Genomic DNA, 19687 nt, shown 5'->3' with positions numbered 1-19687 from the left:
TCAATAAATTCTTTTTCGGGTAATTTTGTATGTTCTTTTATCTCTGCCCATTTATTTTTTATACAGCTTATTGAGTAATCTATTGGTATATTTGTATATATTGATACAACATCCAGTGATATTATCCGATGATTATTTGGTATTTTTTGTTGTTTTATAAAATCACAAAAACTCCATGAGTCTTGAATGTAATATTGTGACTTTCCCAATACATTACTCAAAACTGCTCACAGATATTTAGATAATTGGTAGTACTATTGGTAACTATCGGTAGTACTGGAATGTTTTCCTTATGAAGCTTTGGTAGGCCATATATAAATGGTGCTCGGCCATTGTTGCAAGATAGTGTTCGTTTCAAATTACCTGTTAGGCCTAATTAATTTTAGAATGTTTTAAAGTATTGCAATTGTGATGTATTTTAATGTGTGATATGATGAGGCTGTTGACGAACTGTGGTTGTTATTTAAATTAATGAAATTTTTTTAACTATCTGTTATTTTAGAAAAACTGATGATGGTGGAAAAATACACCGAAACGCATTTTAATTGATAAATAGAGACAATAAATGACTGAAACCCAGGAATTAATTTTGATTTGGAATACATTTTATGTGGTACTATTGATTGAGCGATATTTAGAGTTAATCCTAAGTCATATATCCGAATCGTAGAAGCAAATGAGTAGAAACTAAACTCATTCTCATGCACATTCATAACTTACCTTCTGCAAACGCTACAAGTCCAATTGGTCGGATCCTCATTTTCAGCTAATTTACTATAACTGGCACAGTCTTCGCATACTCTCTGTGTACAAGTGGCACATGTACGACTGAAGTCGTCTGGTTTGAAAGCTTTTAGACAAACTCTACAAGCTCCTGCTCTGCTAGGGGGTTTTCCTGGTTCAGATTTTTGACAAGCCGTTGCCTGAGTTATTTGGGCGGCCGGTTTGTCTTCAGATGGCGGGGACTGTTGATCGTTAGGTGCTTGGTCAGGAACTAGTGATGGTCGCGGTCCCATTTTCGTCACAACTGAGAAAAACACTGAATTATATCAACTGTATAAGTTATTTATTGAAGACATAATGATCATTGTGGAATGCGGGCGGCTTCAAGATACGGTACTCTGAAGGGCAATTCAAGACCAAGAATCGAGCCAATGATCAAAATCTTGGACAATTTATTTTTTGTATTAAACAAAATGATAATTTGGAAAGACCTATTGATCAATGGCATTTGATTCTTATTTACGTTCGTCATCTGCCAACGGATCATCAACAACTTGTAACATGAGCCTCCCATAGAAGATGTGGGTCAAGTACAACTTTCAAAAATTTAACTCTGTTAATCGGATTTATCTTATGCAAGCTCCGCATTTCAAACACCATTCATTCAGTTTTATTTGGGTTTAGAAGTAATTGGCTGCATGAGAACCAGTTCTCAGGCCTCCTCTCTGCAATGTGTCCGATCGCCAAATAGGGGGGAAGTCTTTTATGTAAAATGCTCTAAATTTATATATTTGAAATCTCAATGTTCTAATTGCAGTTAAGTTGTAAAGTTCTATTTAGTTTTCGCAGTCCTCCTATCAGTTAGCTCCAGTTTATACTTCAAACTCATTATATCGTGTCCAACAAGCTGCAAGTTTACTTGCTGAAATAAGTGTCTTAACTGGAATTTAACTAAGTTACGAACTAGGAACGTTTTGAGAGCAAAGGGCTTTCATGAAAGTTTAAACAGGGAACCTCAAGAATCGTTACGTATGAGTCAAGTTTATCAGAATGAGGTGACAAAGTATAATGAGATATAAACTTGCTTAAATGGACAGTTTGACTGAGTGCTCATTATGAAGCACGCTGTTCAGGAAATCATGGTTTCAATTTTAATATATGATATCCTAGCCACAAATACAATACCTACTAAGGTTCTACTCGTGTGAGTGACCGTTTCTTAAAAGAGAATAGTGCCATTTTAAAGGTAACAAAATTTTCGATGACTTATTTGCTTCTTGTTAAAGTCAAAGCAAGGAGAAACTTTTACACAAATTTTGACCATTCTCAAGGTGGTAAAAATAGAAAGTAAAGCTCAGCGACACTTGGCTGAAAAGGACCTCGATTCTCTTTCTTATGATGCCTACCTTGTGACATACCACATCAATTTTCACACTATTAATTTGAAATTTAATTGTTTGTTTCAATAATTTTATTTGTAACCATCTTTGCGGAAGCTTAAAACGTCGACTTCCATGTAATTATCTTTTCACAAATCGGTTTCAAACCGATTTTCAGTAATCGATATATTATTATTCGACTATACCTTTTCTTAAATTCACTCAAAAACGTATTTTCTAGATATTTAGGAGTTGCGATACCTTTTGAACACTCAGAGCATGGTTTGTAGACTTACCTCTGTCTTGAGCAGTTAGCAATGACGACGATAGCGTTTGTTTCAATTTTCCAAAAGTTGTTCCTCCTTCTGGATTTTCCGCCGTTGCATTCGATGTTCCGGGCTCCGCTGTGACCATCTGAAAAATATCCAAAAATACTTGCTTCGAATATATATTTTTCTATTTATATTTATGCAATGGCTTTAAATCGACTCCATGCAGACGGCATTCTCTTAGGAGATATAAAGAAATTTAGACTTTCGCGCAAAGTACGGATACAATGTAGAAACAGTTATTTTTCGCACTTATCAGTTAAGGGGTACGCAATATTCAACATACGTGGAGAATCACCAAGCAAAACAACCGATACTTTGAATCGAAAATAAATTTAGCTTTCAAAAAACAGCCTATATTTTGGGTATTCGGATTTAATGACAAAAATTAGCATTTTTTTAATATCTGAATTTTGGTAGGAGTATTAATGTATTTTATCCAAAATTTTCCTATGTGGTAGCACAGGAAATCCTGGTCATTCCGACTCAAGGTTGTGCCATTCCTTGTTCGTTTGTTTGTTTGCTTCAATTATCTGCAGATTTTAAACAATTTGGTTTGATTACTATTAACGCTGAGCAAGTATTAATTACTGATATTTATAAGCTCCTGGAGAACTTAATTTGGAGCTTTCTTAACTGAAGAGTCTGCAATTACTATTGTACTGCCTATGGTATATAAGTTAAGTAAAGGTTGAAAATTATGAGGAAAACGAAATTTTTCATCTCTTCTGTGCTTTTTTACTTATAAGTCACTAGAGTAAAAGCGCCTACGACATTAAAAATTATTCAAATTTATTTCATGATCTGTTTGGACGTTTTCAATAGGTTCCCCATCATCTTACCACTTGGATGCATATTTTTCGTTAGGGACTTATTATCTAATTGTGGATGCATGAATCTACCTGAGATGGACTGAATTAATGATTCTTATTTCTTCAACTCTTCATGCACTTTCCCAATTTGAAAACAGTTTTAGTGGACAGAAAGAAGGCGAAAACGTATATTTTATGCAATACATATGAGCTTTAAAATACTTTGTTATTGTTTTTAATACGTTATTTATTAAAGCTTTTTCCTTCAAAATGTAGAAAAACGTAAGCAATGATGTATTGCCGTGTCGCCTTTTATTAACATTTTTTTATTGAAATTCCTTATGCCCTCCTTGCCTCTTACAGAAATTTTTGATTGCGTATTTAGTCTCAAATTTACGGCTTTGTATCGAAAGATCGAATTTCCTTACGACCCTTCTTACAGCCAGCAGGCATCTCCAGACTCTTCCCAAATCTTATCAACAACCATAGAGAAGCTCAGGACTCTAATCAAATCCTTAACGATCAGTAAAAGTCCAGACTCAAACAGCATCATAATGAAACAATAAGAAAATTTAATTAACGCCTTGTTTTCACTCTGGAAATCTTCCAGCTGTCCAAAAACCGTAACCATTATCCTCATTCTCTGGAATAATCCTTCATTAGTTCTACTGCTACTTCTCGACTGAGAAGTTTTTACTTTCCGTCAGTCAATGCATATTGAAAATATTGTTGGTTTTAGTTCGAGTACCTCCTTTTCCACTTTTGATGGCACCACCACATGTGTTATTATGAATTGGTCGGTGATTAATTACTCTCAATTGCAAGAAATGGAGTGATAATTTCTCAGTTCTGAGTCGACTGAGAATATTACCCGCATTAAGTGAAATTAATTAACTGATTGGTGCAAGCAGCATCGCCATCATCAATTTCGCCGAATATTTCACTAATTAGAGCGAAATTATTTGCATCATCCACCGCAGCCATAGAGTCGAATGGAGAGGCAATTTAATCGACTTTCATGCGACAGTTCGTTAAATGGGAATCAAGCTTTAGCATCCAAAGTTCTTCTGGATCGAAAATTCCAGACCTGAAACCTTCTTGAAAGTTCTGTATTTTGTTTTAAATGCTATTCTTTCAATATACAGTGAGTATATTTATATTATTGAAAATTCAGCGGTGTGTTGTTAGAAGAAATCCCATAAATTTATATTTTTCAATGCGATTTTTTTATGGTAAATTTATTTATATACACAGCTTAAGTAGGGATGTATTTTTCATATCAGTTATTAATTCTCCATTGAATACATCTAGACTTAACAGGACTTGAGGAATTTACGAGTTAAAAATATGGGGCGATAAGTAAGCAACAGATGCATTCGTTCGCGTACTTTAGTTTATTTCCAACTTTGAACTTTGCGGCTTTCAAACTGGTAAAGTTATCGGAACGAGAAAAAATTAAATTTGCAGATTTCAGGATTGCTATTTTTTGCTGAGGTTAGCACACTTTAAAATCTTTTGTTAAAATTAATTAAGCATTATTTTGACGAAATCGTCAAACGATCTTTCGATTAGTCCATTGAAGTATTTTTATTTCTGCAGGCAAAGAGCTCATTAGGACAGTCATACGTGGTGACTTTCTTCTTCGGTTTGTTCAATCAATTAATTCACATTTCAGAAAAAATTATAGTAGTTTAAGCATCACATTTTACTACCCTTTAAGAAGGTTTTCAGGTTTGTCCATTACATTAGGTTATTTGTTTTATCAATATTGGCTCAGTTCCAAACTCCGAATCCAGGTTACGCCGAATGCTGGTTAACGAATGGAAAATGTGCCGGAAAAGGAAATCTGAAACTTATTACAGACAGATTTGTCACTGGGTTAGGCAGGTTGGGTAAGGCTTTCGGGGCCACATAACAACGTGAAACGAACGGAGTGCTTTATAATTTTGGATGCATTCTAGTTAAGGGGAAGGAAGAGATGAGTACAAAATTTATACAGTTACCCAGTAGAATGGACATCTCATCTAATTTGCTTTATTAGTTAATATTGAAGAAGAATCTTCATGTAGAAAACTTCCCTAACTAGTTCGCAAAGTGATACTTTCACGTTCTTTGAGCAGCTGAACAGTGCGGGCAAGAAGTTATCATTGTTGATTTCCAACCTTCTAATCCTAGGCGTTTTATGTTCACGATTTCTTCCAGAGAATCCACTAGAAATGTTACTGAAAAAAGCCCAAAATTGTGAACTGTGTATCATTCAGGATACACAGTCACATATTGTAGATATAAAGAAGCTGCTTTTTCGGAAAGCATTTTTCCGAAATTGTTAGTACCGATGTAAGGCTTTTTTTACCTGTGCGTGTCAAATATTTTGTAAAAATATTCATTTAAAAACAGGAACAATTTGTGCGAGATATGCAGTTGCTCATCGCACCTTTAAATATTTTCAAAACCTTCTTTTGGGTTTTTCACCTCAATTTTTTTTTGTTTTTTAAGAAGACAGAATTTCCTCATGTTTTCTAATACAAATTTCTTATCACAATAATGAAATTTTTTTATTAAAAATTCAACCATCCCTTAAGCTCAAGCTGTAAAAGACAAATTCCAAGTAGTACAGAAATTAATTCGTAAAAGTAGCGTAGCGTTTCGGTAGCAAATCTGCTATCGTTCTCAAAGCATCTCTTAAAAAAAGAGAATAATAATTAATAAGTTGTTAAATAAAGCTAGTTGAATAAAAATCAGTGAAAATTCGTTTTTAAGAAGTGAAATTTTAAATGTGAATGAAAAAAAAATGAAAAAAAATTAATTTATTTAAAAAAGAAAGTGTACAAAATTTATTAAAAATTTTGGTAAAATTTAATGTAGGTGTATGTTTTATTGGTCTCCTTCAGATTTTAGCGTTGGTAACCATGTATGGCTAAAACTAAATGAACAACACAATTATTTCGATTTAGTAAAATGAATGCACTTTCCTTGATTTTAGTTTTTTTGTTGATGGTTTTTTGCTAAGTATTGAAGCATTCTATTGAATTTAGTTACGATTCTCCAAAGCATGTTGACAAATATGTGATCCCTAAAATTCTTCATTTTTGAGATTTCCCCTATTCAAAATTTATCACATTGGCAAGAAAACTTTCAAATTAAGTTTTCTGTAATTTCAATTTTGTCCGCAGGTTTTTTATGAATAATTCGTTCTTTATTGTGAAATAAGGTTACTCTTAATCAGTCTGTAAAACAAGAGCTGATGAAACTCCGTCTTTTTTAAAAACAAAAATTTTCAGGCATAATTCGCAACAAAAAGGCTTTGAAAACATGAATCCACCTCAATCACACCGAACCCATCGATCTACCTTTAAATATGTTTACCCCGAGTTTTTTCTGCCAACAACTTCAGCAATTAACAGAACAGCCAGCCCACATGAATTGTAATCTAGTTTTGTAATCTCTTCAATTGCAACAAGAAAATAATTCTGTATTCAGACGTTGAATTGTAAGTTTGTTGATCGGAAGAAATTGTATTTTCTACAATTTTAAGGGGACTTTGTTTATAATTGGCGCAGTCGGTAGGATTCCACAGTGATCCCCATTTGGTTTCGGTCGCGTCTCTTTTGAGAAGCTGTGAATTGATCCGAACATTTGAGTTTTCGCTCTTCAGTGCAATTCCGAACCCTTGGAGCATCGGACTACAACATTGGCCGATTTGGAAAAAATTCAGATATGGATTTTTTATTTTATTTTTCCTCTGTTTTAGGCATTAATAGAGAATTATTTCAATTCAGCGTATTAAACACAGCCTCTAGATTTTCGCATATTTCCTGCAGAAGAAAGGTTTTATGTTCGACGAAATAGACGAATTAATAATTCATCTTGAAACTCTATCTGTGGAAAATAATTCAGCAAAGATGAATCCTGGAACTTCTCCTGGAGCCACGAAAATCAATTGGTAATTATTTAAATCAAGAATTGAATTAATTAAAGAATACAATGGAGATTGCATTGTATTAAATTAGATTACCCAAAAATGTGATAACTTATTAAGCATAAATATTTGAATATTTATATATAATATGAAATAAATATTTTGAAAAAAGCGCTCTAAACTAAGCAACTTTTGTTGCCGGTTATACGTTTAAAAACAATATGCATCTGAAGAAACCAAATAGTTTCGAAAATGCAATCGCACTTTGAAGAGCGTTAAGTTAAGTAAAGTAAAGTAAAGCGTTAATATCAAGTTGTAAGTTTGTTGCTCGTAATAAGTTGTATTTTTTTTAACAATAAAAAAGACTTTATTGGTAATTTTAGTGTTCAGCGCTAAAATAAATATAGTTTATTTTGGCGTTTAGCGCGGATATACTGAGGATTAGCGGAAAATGTCGAAAGTCATCGAATTATCCCTATAGAAGGCTTATTTATACTGATCGAATCCGAGTAATTTCGGGTGAAGGAGAAATTCTCCGATATTTGAATAAGAAAATGTACCTATTTTGCATTTACTGTTTTGTCCTATTTATAGTTTTTGCTTCTTCAAAGCAACCAGTTAATCTTACTTATTCCCTGCTAAGTATAACTCGCTAAAAGCCCGACTTACCTTCTTCATGAATGACATAACATTTGTTGGCAACATTTTGCTGGTGATTGTCTTCGTAATTTCCAATAAGTTGCCCCAAACTCCTAAGTCACATAACGATGGGTAGCTTTGTCAATGTGCGGAAACATATCCGGTCTGCAATAAAAAAAAACACTTTTTAATAGTTATTAGGTAGTAGACATAACTCAATGCAATATTTACAGGGTATGCCAACGAGAAAATAAAGTTTACAGTTTTTTTGATACAATTTGCTTATAGATTTCCAAATAATCTGTTATAAACAGTTCTTCTGTTCGTTTTTTGATAGAAATTTGTTTGATTATTGTTCCAAATTGGAAGCTAGAAAGGGATTTCAAAACTGTTTACAAACGACGAAGGATTTCAAATTTATTTCAGATTAAGATTGTCAGCATTTTTAAGTGAAACTTTAGAAAATTGAKCATTTTGATGAAATATTAACWTGGCCAAAACTGGAAAATTCTGAAATTTGAAGACATTTTAAAAATATTRTTAATAAATGGCCTTTAAAATAAATCTAAAAAAAGTRAAAAAAAGTCATCAACATTTTCCCAGCAACGRAACTGAGTTACTGCGCCGGTGCGTTGGGTTGGCGCACCAAGCCATTTGCGCAGCACTGCGCCAACYAGTATAACGCTATGAATGGGATTTTTTTAAATTAGAAGTTCAGAAAGTATGTAAACTTGTCCAATTTTCGATTTTTCTAATGCAATAACTCCTAACCAAATCTATTAAATAAAATCAGAGTTGATTATCTCTATAAAATTAAGTATAAAAAGTAATTAAGCGCAGCTTTTAAATGCAATTTGCTATTCTGAACTGTTATATTGCAAATCATTCTATAGACTTCAGCTCCATTGCGCTTTGGCGCAATCAGCTCCAACATTCCAGAATAGTTACGGGGAAGGCGTAACTCGTGATCACTTGACTGCTCCATAGCTAACTATATCTAATTAACCTTCATTGTCGTCTTTCTCAGGGGAACTAATATTTCCGCTTCAGTAATTGTCACAAGGAATTAGCAACACCTGAGGGTATGAAATTAATAATTTCCTCGTTATTAATTAAACCTCAATTTTCTAATGTATGTAATTAATTCTCCCATGTCGTATTATTTCGCGAGCAATTCGCAACAGAGCCACATGTATAGTACATGAATGGCATAATAATGACTGCGAAGATTATTGCCAATTGCCTGCGACGTATCCACATAAAAAAAGGAAGGCGTAATGGCAGTAAATATATTTTAGAGAAGTTTCATGCATTGTTGTGCATAACTTAGTACCTACATACCCGTTCAAAATTTGTTAAAATAACTAAAAAAATGTAATTAGTTGGAAAGTTGTGTATGCAGATGGCACGGTGCTAATCACTACACATAAAAGGCCTGATGATGTACCAAACGCATCCAGCACGTTTGGGATGCTTCACGAAAGTGGAAGACCAAGTGAAAGTAAGTGAAGCACAACAACCTACGAAGAATAACAGAAGGAACTTTGTAGTGCGTGAGAAAGTGGCAACTCCAGCAATACATGCAGTGGCAAACAACCAGAGTTCATAAAAAAGCCGCCGAAACTAACAGGCACTGCACCTTCACGAAAAATGTTAAAAACCGACTAAACTGAAAACTCCAGACAGGAGGACAGAAAGAGAATTGAGAGAGTCAGAAAAAAAGAACATGAAAAACCAATCAGAAGAAAACTGTGATCAAATGCAAATAACTCCTTGTCTTACCAGGGGACACAGGAAAAGTTATGTAGTCATGAGGACGAAAACCTCTGATGGTAATATCGGGACGTTATTGTGTCCTTATCACTTACAGAAGATTAGAATCTGTTTCCAAAAACTGCAAATTAGATGCTTAAGGAATTGTCATCCTTTCCAGAGAACATAAATGGTCTAATGACATAAATGGTCTGGAGACGAAGAAATTGCCATCGAGACTCTATGGTTTACCGAAGACTCATAAAGTTTTCCAAACCAAAAGTTGGCTACACGAGGGCTTTTTTTGAAACTGTAATCTTCATTAAATCAATCAGCATCCTCCAGCACATGGTGCATTCACTGTCCTTTTTCACTCTATACACTGCGCCGCAAATTTAAATCAGCTTAAATATTCCCCAAATTTTGACTGGAAAATTTCAACAATTTTTGGACAAAACTGAAATAATCGGATTGTCCGGGGTGTTTAAATAGTGTGATTTTTCCTTGGTCAAAGTTCAAATCTTTCTGGGGTAATATGGGGTAGACCAGAGAGAAAAAAGTATACGATCTTATAACCTCATGTGTTTGAAGCTGAGAGTGTGGATTTTTCATCGTCTGTTTACACTGAGCACTCATTCGAGAGATATTCATTTTTTATGACGAATCACGTTTTTTGCGCGAAATGCACTTTAACGTTTTCTTACTTGCGAAGAAAATGTTTATTTTGTTACTATCTGTGCTCTGTCAATTAAGYTGTTAAAGTTTTCGTTTTCTTAAGAATAAAGCAGCGGAGGTGCTAGGGGTGTGCTRCCAAAATTTGTCTCGCCCAACCATTCGTCCAACCACTTTTAATAGTGATATAAATAATTGCGAATTAAAAAAATCAGATCAAATTCGASCATAATGATAGTRAACRTGWAAACACTCCGAGTTGTTCGRGAATTGAGAAGTAAATTKTTAASTATTTRATATTAATAAATTATTTTCTAATCTAAATATGGGTACYTACTTGTTTCCTGCCAGGGCAAGRGCCAAAGATTTTCATATAGAGGAAAAAGGAGTCATTGATTTGGCTCAATCGCTACATGAACTTTCAAGACAGCCTTAGCAAGTTTTTCTAAAAAGCAGTATGATTCTGATCTTCGTAGTTTTAAGTCCATTTATTATTTATATCTTGTATCCTTGGATTAGGTACAGCATTCTCAAAGATGCTGTATTCCGTTTTCCTTTATAGATTTTTCTTCAAATAAAGTGGAAAATAATTTAAGTTTTGTTACTGAAGGCTACAAGAACTGGAAAAGGGCTACAGAAACAAAAGCTGGGTTTAAAAACATGATTTAGTACATTTAATCCAACTACCATCATTTTTTAAACTTAGAACGTATATTACTTTAGCTAACCATTACCAATGTGATATAGTTTGAATTGAAAACGAGACAAATTTATTACCAGATACCATTAAGAGTCCAATGAAGTCACAAATAATCTGAAAATAAACACTTTAACAGATCTCCCACTTCTTTTGCAAGATTTTAGTTTAGTCTTCCATGAAATGAATAAACTATGTAATACAATGCTGTACCATCTTCCAGTGCAAGTTTTGAAAGAACTTTCAGCACTTTAAAGGTAATTAAACATTATTTAAGAACAACTATGAGTCAGGATAGGCTTACTGACTTGGGCATTTTGTTTGTTGAAAAAGATATTGCAAAAAAACTAGAGATTAGTTAGATTAGTTGCAAAAAAATTAGAGTAGATTTTAAATCTACTTTCGCTTAGTAAAAACAATTATTCAATTCAAAAAATATATTCGTTTTTAATAGTTTTTACTACAATGTTAGTGTTGTAGCGAATTTGATTCAGCATTTGTTTCCAACATAATAACGTTTAAAAAAATGTTCACAGTTGTGAAATAAATTTTCGTAACATTTATTTCGCTATTCTACGAAAGTAGATAAAATATCTTATAATATTTGTATTATAAATTCATATTGGGACACTCAAGGTGTTAGCAGGTCAAACTCTGTTAGCTCCTTGTTTGACAAAAACATGTCGTTATAAGTGCTTATTAAAAATGAATCTTTGCAACGCTTGTATGTTATATAAAAATAACTAAAAAATATTTTACATTATATTCGGCCAGAGAAGAACACAAAATATTTTGTTAAACGGATATATTATATCCAACTCCTACAATTACAAGTACAAATATCTTCTGCCCATCTTGAAAAATTTTCCGCCGGCATTCGCCCAACCGGAAAATAAAACTGGCGCCGCCACTGGGATAAAGAATTCTTATTTCCACGCCTGAGGATTAATTCCACGTTTTTGTTTAGTTTTTTTATGGAGTTACATACGGAACAAAATTAGCTCTAATCTTGTAAACAAATTATGTTTGCACAGCTTTCTTCCGAATTGAACAAAATTTAAATAAAATCCGTAAAATGAATATATCTCGATTGGCTCAAGATAAACAGGCGATTGAAGATCCAAATTATTCAGAAGACATGAGGCTTATAATACCATATAGTTTTTTGTGGTTGATATTGCCCTTAGACGGAACAGAGGATTTAAGCTTTGACCAAGAAAACATGACCCCATTGAAACACCCTGTACAATATATTTATTACATTTTTTGCTTGCATTTTCTCCTAAATTTTGTCCGAGACTAGAGCTATGACTCGATAAAAAATTGTTTAGTCGGATTACCGATTGTGAAAATATTCGCCATCAAAAGTTGTTCAATTTTCAAAAACATACATTTCTTAAAATATAAATTTCCATATATCCAATTAAATTCCGCACACATTTCATTGACATATTGATCTGTACTCAGTTTTCTAATCGATTATTACATTTCTTAAAAATATAAGTTTTATTAAAGAACTGAAGTCTTCTTGAGAAATTAATATTGATATGCTCTCGTTCTTTTCAACTAAGTGCTAGTAAGTCCTTAAAAAAAATAAGCACAATTTTGCTTCACCACCTACGCAAAGATCTCTATTCAGGCATGAAAACACCGATCGTTCCATAAACAAATTATTAATCAAAATCAATTGCTTCAAAGATCAATTCTCTGTTGCTACTGGATTTCCTGCGCGAATGAGAACAACTTAATTTAAGATTAGAAGGGCAGTAAAACAAGTAGGGGCGGCTAATCAGCTCACTCAACAATATGATTTACGGTTCGGAAGAAGAGTGTTTATGTAAAAGTCCGTTGACACAGAGAATAGTAACTAAAAATAAAATGTGTAATTAAGTATATTAACAAGCAAATAGTTACGCAAAAAGGCCCTGAAAGTTGATGAATCAATAATGAATTGAGTCATAATAATATTCAAATAAAAAAACATATTTATTTAACTCAATAACTCGCGTAATAATTTGCAAAGCAGGCCAATTAGAATAGGGGTTCAAAAAAAAAGGACAATCTAATTTCGGTTCGACAGCGTTATCTTTCCGGTTATGGTTTGCACACGAAAGCAAACGTAAAGAATTTCCTTCCCATCGGATACTTGTAGCTGCCGTAGAACTTCGAGCATGATAAAGGAGAGGAAATATTCCCAAAATCGATAAATATAGCTGAACCTGACTCGCTTCAGCGCAACTGTAAACACACATTTCCTACTCGACAATTGGTTTGGAAATTACCCTTTGCAAAAGTTCTACTTAAGCCAAGTACGGCAAACTGTGCTTTAAAGATGTTCAATCTGGTTGTCGGGCAATTTGCAAATTTGTACAACAATATTAAAGTTTTTCGCATATTTCTAATCAAAATATATTTGTATTCGCATGTAACATTATGAATCAGGTCGGTATAGTTGATTGTACTTTTTTAACTTGCCTCAAGAATTCATAAACATGTGCCTTATCGGTATAAAAAGGGCAGACACGTCAGATTTTGGGGATTTACAAGCAGTTAGACTGAGGCATTTTTCAGGATTACTTATTTATCCCGCATCTGTGCGTTCAAATAATCAAAAGATCACGGTTTGAAACCGATTTCACGTGACGTTTTTACTCGGGCGATGAACGATATCCCTTAAGGGTTCTGTTGCATGCAACGATTAAATTTCGTCAATGTAGCTTTTTTGGACTATTTATTTATCCAGAAGGGTATTTTTTCCAAAGAGACTTTCTGATCAAACTAGCTTTTGAAACCTTTTTAGTGAAAATAACGTTATTCAAATTTCGCCTATATATGGCATCATCAGACGTCTATTTTAATAGTGTTTGATAAAAAATGCAAGCAAAACCGTTGAGAAATTCACAATACACCGAAATGAAACACACCTCCCGATGAAGAGAATCGTAATGTGCATCCAAGAAATCGGCCAAATAAAAATTTAAGCACACGCCGAGCTAGAGAAAGCAAAAAGAAGAAAAATAGACATGTCACAACTGAAAAGCCCCATAAAAGACCTAAGCTCGAGAAAGAATTAGAAACGATAATACAGCCAATACAGAATTTAGACGTTGAAGGAACATGAAACGCTTCAAAAGCTAAAATAATTAAGACACAAGAAGACGGCATGAGATATGTAGAAAACAGAAAATAAGTAAAAGACCAAAAATCATGGAGCTCATGGAGGAAAGACGAAAATGGACCAAACCCAATAGAATACAACCTAGGCCTGGGTTACAATGTGTCGAGTCGGTTAATGAGTTATAATTAATTTATTAAAACTTTACGAGACCCGAGACTGGAATTTTTACATCTAATAAAAAACCGATCAACATTTTTTGTGAGTAACGTTTTACTACTTTGCTCAAACAACTAAGTTTTCTTGTAAAATCGATACCTTTTTTGCATAAAAGATTCAGTTTGCCAGTGTTTTACAGTAAAACGTTAGAAAAAACGCAGTTTCTCTGTTTAGAGACAGGGTTGTTTATAAATATTGACCTAAAAGTGAAGAAACCCCAGTTTCGAAGTTTTCCAAATAAATGATCGTCATCGAGTGATGTCAGTATTTTAAGTAAAACTAAAAAAGTATGTGATTTTTGCGTAGAAAGAATTGAATTTTTCAAATAATTTTTTTAAACTTTTGCTCTCTGGTCGTTGTTTTTTCAAGATAATTCTAATTACCTTCGGTAAAAAACTCACTAAAATTATTTGGTTTTTGTGCCAAATTCGAACCTGAAAAGAGTTTTCTAAAGTTCCCTGCAAAGCGATGAATGAGGCGAATTTTCTAGCAAAATTAGTTTTGTCATTTTTGGCTGAAAAGGCCCCATTATTGTCAGAAAAGATAAAAATCATCAGAAAAAAGAAAGTTTTGGAGAAAACCTTAATGGTTTTTGAGAAAAAGGGGAGTATTTTCGTTATTGTCCCAAATTTTAACAAAGATATGAATTTATCTTGTAATTTTTCGCCAACAGTCCTCCAGATCGTCAGTATTTTTAAGCGAAACTCTACAAAATAGAGCGCTTTTAAGTAAAAAGTAGAAAGTAAAGTAAAAGAAATCAGTCAAAACTAAAAAATCACATTTTTTAACAAATTCCATAGTCTTCAGAGGAATGGAGGTGACGGATTTCCAAATAATCTGTTATATACTTTCCCTTATTCTGTATTATTTGATTTTTGTTCCAAATTCGAAGCTGAAAAGGGATTTCAAAACTTTTTACAAAACGACGAAGGATTAAAAATTTATTTCATAATTTTTCGAGTAAAATACCGTAACCTTTTCAGYATTTTTAAGTAAAACTTTAGAAAGTTGAGCATTTAGAAGAAAAATTAACTTGTCCAAAACTGGAAAATTTTTGAAATTTGAAGACATTTAAAAATATTATTAATAAATGGCCTTTAAAATAAATCTAAAAAAAGTCATCCACATTTTTCCAGCAACGGAACTGAGTTACTTCGCCGGTGCGTTGGGTTGGCGCACCAAGCCATTTGCTGCCATTTGAGCCACTGCGCCAACTCCTAAAAGTTCACTGAGTTACCCAGGCCTAATACAAACAACTCAATGAAATCATTCAGGAAAAAGTACAAAGACGCCAAAGAAAGTAGGATATCAACAAAATGTAGAGAAATTGAACAATTTCAGGAAAGAAATGACACTTTGTTCACACGAGAGTAAAAAGATGAGAGGCAGGCATAGAAAGTGGCAGGAAATAATTTTACACAACAATAATAACGAAATAATCCTAAGAACAGAAGTGAGGCACAGTCAATGAGGCCGAAAAGATCTAAAAATAACCAAAGAAGAAGTTACTGAACACAAAAAAAAATGAAAAATCTACCAGTTCTGACAAAATCAACATCGAAAAAGAAAATCTTAGGAATGTCCATTTACGCCCGTTCAATGTTTTCTGCAAGAAGATCCTGAAAAACCTGCCAATTTTTTTAGATGGGTCGAAAATAAATCCACAAATGCTGCAACAGGTTTTATGGAACTGGAATTAAGAATTTTCACAACTTTCATGTTCGGAGCGAAGTCAATTCTCGCTCTATCAAACCATCTTCGTTTCAGCAACAGTTTAGCGTAAATGTGTTGATACAGTACATAGGAGTTTCAAGCAATAACCTCTGGGGATCGCATGTTTGCCTTTTTGTTTAAATGGGAATTCATTTAACAAATTTGCGGAAAACTTTCACCCCGATGTGATTGAAGATATCCGCATATTACGGAAAGCAAGTGGAATAGTAGGTACTTGGATGAAAATTCTACCGTTGATGAACTGGACGAACTGAAAAATATTGTTTAGATTTTTCTTGATATGCAACATATTGGCAAATCATCGCGCCTAGATAATATTAGCAATTGCTCATTATTAATCGCTGAAAAGTTCATCAATCAGTTGCATCATCAAGAAATGTTTGTAAGCTTTGAAAAAGAATATAATAAGCAATTAAATATAATGAACACATTAAACTAAAATGTATACACTTCGTTTTCAGATGCCGATTTTTTCAATTGGTCATTGCTAAAATATTCTTATAGGAAAAGCACATTTGAAATTGCCAAATCGCTATTTTATTTGCAAATTGCGTGCAATGAGCTTTGGAAGCTCACATTTCGAATAGCGCAATTAATTGAATTAATGGCACTGCCCAACAGCTACGCAAATATGTAAGTTTCTTGAAATGAACCAGCATTTTGGCCACCGCGCCTGTCTGATCTAAATCCTTTGGATCATTCTTTTTAAAAACATCTAAAATCAATCGCCTTTGAAACTTAACTGGATTAGCAAGTCTTGTGATAATCTAAAAACTAATTCCATTCAAATATCAGCTGCGGTTAATACATTAGTTCGTCGATGCCAAACAGTGAAACTATTTAAAAAATAAATTCGAAATTCTATTGCTTTCTAAACATTTCCAAATTCGTACGATCCAATACAGATATCTCATAAACATCCAGTTCTCTAATGCATTGTTGATGAATCGTCGGTGCAATCGTCTATATTGTTAACTATTGTCTGTAAAAAATCCCCTGGTATCAGCTCGAGTCACCTCGCAGGCCAAAAAATTTCTTTGTTAACTTCTAGCTGCAAAGAGCCGATGCTCTGTCCAGTTGGAACCATGTGCGATATTTTTCTAGTACGAGATCTTCTGAAACATCGCTTACAAACTTTAACGCTTAATTTGAATGCAACAAGTAGAATATAATCTATAAATCTTTCTGTCGACTCTATATCGGCTCGGAAATGTTTATTTCGTCTTGGAATGTTTGGCTTCGTCCGTTCAAATTATGTTTTTGTTAAGCTGCATGCACCAGAATTGTTTCAAAAATCTGATTTTCCGGTGATAATTTTCAGGCATCAGAGCTTGGCCTTTTGCGAACTTGTATGAATGCATTGCATGCTTAATTTGAATGCTTTAAATGGCACTATGGGCTCAGCCGAAATCATCTGCGGCACTTCGAATAGAAGCTGGAGAGAATGCATGAAAGTATGTTAAAATGCTTTCAATGTTATCTTCAGCAGCAGTTGCAGATTTTGGTACTCTCGGTTTAGATCAATTGGCAAAAGCACGGAAATATTTTTTGCGCAAAAACTATGAATGCTGCAAGATTGTACGGAAAGGACAAACATATCAAATGAGGATTAGCGCAACAATGCAAAAAAATCAGTTTTTGCACCAACACACTGAAAAGTTCACCACATTTTTACGAAAACGTATTTCTTTTGAAGAACTTCGACCACCAATAGCAGGGGAATCAGAATTTTTTTCCGAATAAAAGTTAGGACAGATCGTCCTCTGCTGATACAAAGAATATCGCAGTACCCTTTTGATCTATGTCTATTTTCCAAGTTATTCTCTTACAGCTTCTAATAATGAATAATTTTTAGGAACATTGTTACAGTCTTTTGTAATTCTTAATTCATTGTTATTCCATTTTTACGTTACTTGTATTTCAATATAATTCCTAGCTTTTTTGCTTGATAATTTAGTGAATTCAAGATTTATGACCAGAAATTTCACATTCAACAAGCGCGAATGTAAAGAATCGATCCCGGCACAGAAAGTTGGGGGACTGTCGATTCGAAACGTCTACTGAGTAAATAGGTGAATACGAGGGTAACACTGATAACGCAGCTACAATGCGGGTCAGGCATTTCAAAAATCTGGACTAGTCAGCATTAGGAAAAATTCCTCGAGACTGAGAACCTTAAGTTTTTAAGTTATTTTTATTAGAAGGTTGATTTTTACCCAAATGAGACGTAAATTGAGAAAATACAATATAATTTTCGTTTCTTCATTATTACTGAAGAATATTCTAAAAGTCAACAAAAAACATTCTGGTGTGTTTAGTCATAATTAATATTATGGCGCTCTCAATAAAAATGTTGCAGCTTCTCAAACCTTCTGCCACATTTTCTCTCTGTATAAGGAATTACTTCTCAAGGAAATATAAATTTCTTTATTGTTTTTGAACTGTAAATTAATTGGTTTTTTATACTATTATTTACTTTGCAAAATAGCCCAATTGGGGGCCACTTGCATACGTTTGCTCAAGCTAAATTCGGGTTATTAGCACATGCCGATAGGTACTGCTAAAGCCACTTAAGACGTCTTAAGACTTTAGCAAATTTAAACTTCTCAGTCTACAAAAATTGCCATTATTATATTTTTTTGTTCCGTTCAGTACGGATCAGCGAAAAGCAGCAAAACTTCTGAACTAAAATCCAAAGAAACAGCTCATTGATAATATTAACGAATATATTATTTGAATGCTTTAGAAGATACGTTGAAATTCATTGGGTACCCGAAAAAGCGCTCATACGTTACTTAAACTTAAACCATACAAAGTCATTGCTTATATTGGTCGATGACTGTGATGAAATATGGTGTCCTGACACCTTTCCTGTTTATAGAATAAGGAAAAATTACCTTTAGACTTCATCCTGTGCAACCATCATTAAGCAAAATTAATCAGTCAATACTTCAGCACAATTAAAACTGATCCACTAAAGAACGAGCGAAATAAAACTGTAACTCAGATTAGGCGGAATCAGGAATCACCGAACGGAAGAATGGTCAGTGCAGTTTCTCATAGCATCCACCATTGGACGACTTACTCCGTTATCAATTTCCGAAGCAGTCCTTTTATAAATATTAAAATCTGTAGGACTTTCAATAATCACTGTACAATTTGAAATGTTTCTCGAGTGTCTTATTAAGCATTTGGCACACGCGATTTTCCGGAAGGGCAGTTTCGACGAAACATGCCTAGCAACTTGTTAGCTTTTCGCGAAATTTTGAAATCATCCGGTTAGCGCTTAACAAGTTTGCTTGTACGCGAAAGACCTCCGGACTTTGGTGTAACAAGTAGGTAGCCCATGGCTGGCCGGGTAAAGTTTTGCGCGCGCATTGGGGATCGAATCCAGAGCTCTTGGGGTAGAGAAGTAGGGAGAAGAGGCTCCCTCATGTGTATACACTTGTTGGGCGTTGTTGCGAGCGGAAAATATTTTCTCCTACCTTTGCGTAGTCTTGATATGATGAATAAGTCGTTCATTCAGCTTTTTCCATCTGTGAAGATGCGAGCCACTCGTACCTACTTGCGAAAGCTGGGGAGGAAATTCTAATCTACGACAGCCTAAAAACCCGAAAGACTCGACAGTTTCAAGGAATGGCCGCGAAGCCTATTTCGTGTGATAGATTTTTAAATAAATCCTGTTCGGAGCGTTATA

At 33.9% G+C, this 19687-nt stretch overlaps 1 protein-coding gene across 1 annotated transcript in view; it reads right to left on the bottom strand.

Annotated features, from left to right (window-relative positions):
* LOC109533198 (regulating synaptic membrane exocytosis protein 1) overlaps positions 1-19300 on the bottom strand; it is a 52187-nt gene extending 32887 nt beyond the window's left edge. The window contains exons 1-4 of the mRNA XM_048669074.1: positions 18888-19300; positions 7832-7966; positions 2399-2516; positions 721-1027 (exon numbers count right to left, since the gene is read on the bottom strand). Coding sequence (XP_048525031.1) covers positions 721-1027; positions 2399-2516; positions 7832-7867 — 461 coding nt within the window. The 5' untranslated portion in view covers positions 7868-7966; positions 18888-19300. The remainder of the gene's footprint in view (positions 1-720; positions 1028-2398; positions 2517-7831; positions 7967-18887) is intronic.
* Positions 19301-19687: the final 387 nt, after the last annotated feature.

This window comes from Dendroctonus ponderosae, unplaced genomic scaffold (genome assembly GCF_020466585.1).
Source record: "Dendroctonus ponderosae isolate FM_Combo_2020 unplaced genomic scaffold, Dpon_F_20191213v2 Dpon_F_20191213_8, whole genome shotgun sequence".
NCBI lineage: Eukaryota > Metazoa > Arthropoda > Insecta > Coleoptera > Curculionidae > Dendroctonus > Dendroctonus ponderosae.
This window is presented reverse-complemented; position numbering and strand designations above follow the sequence as displayed.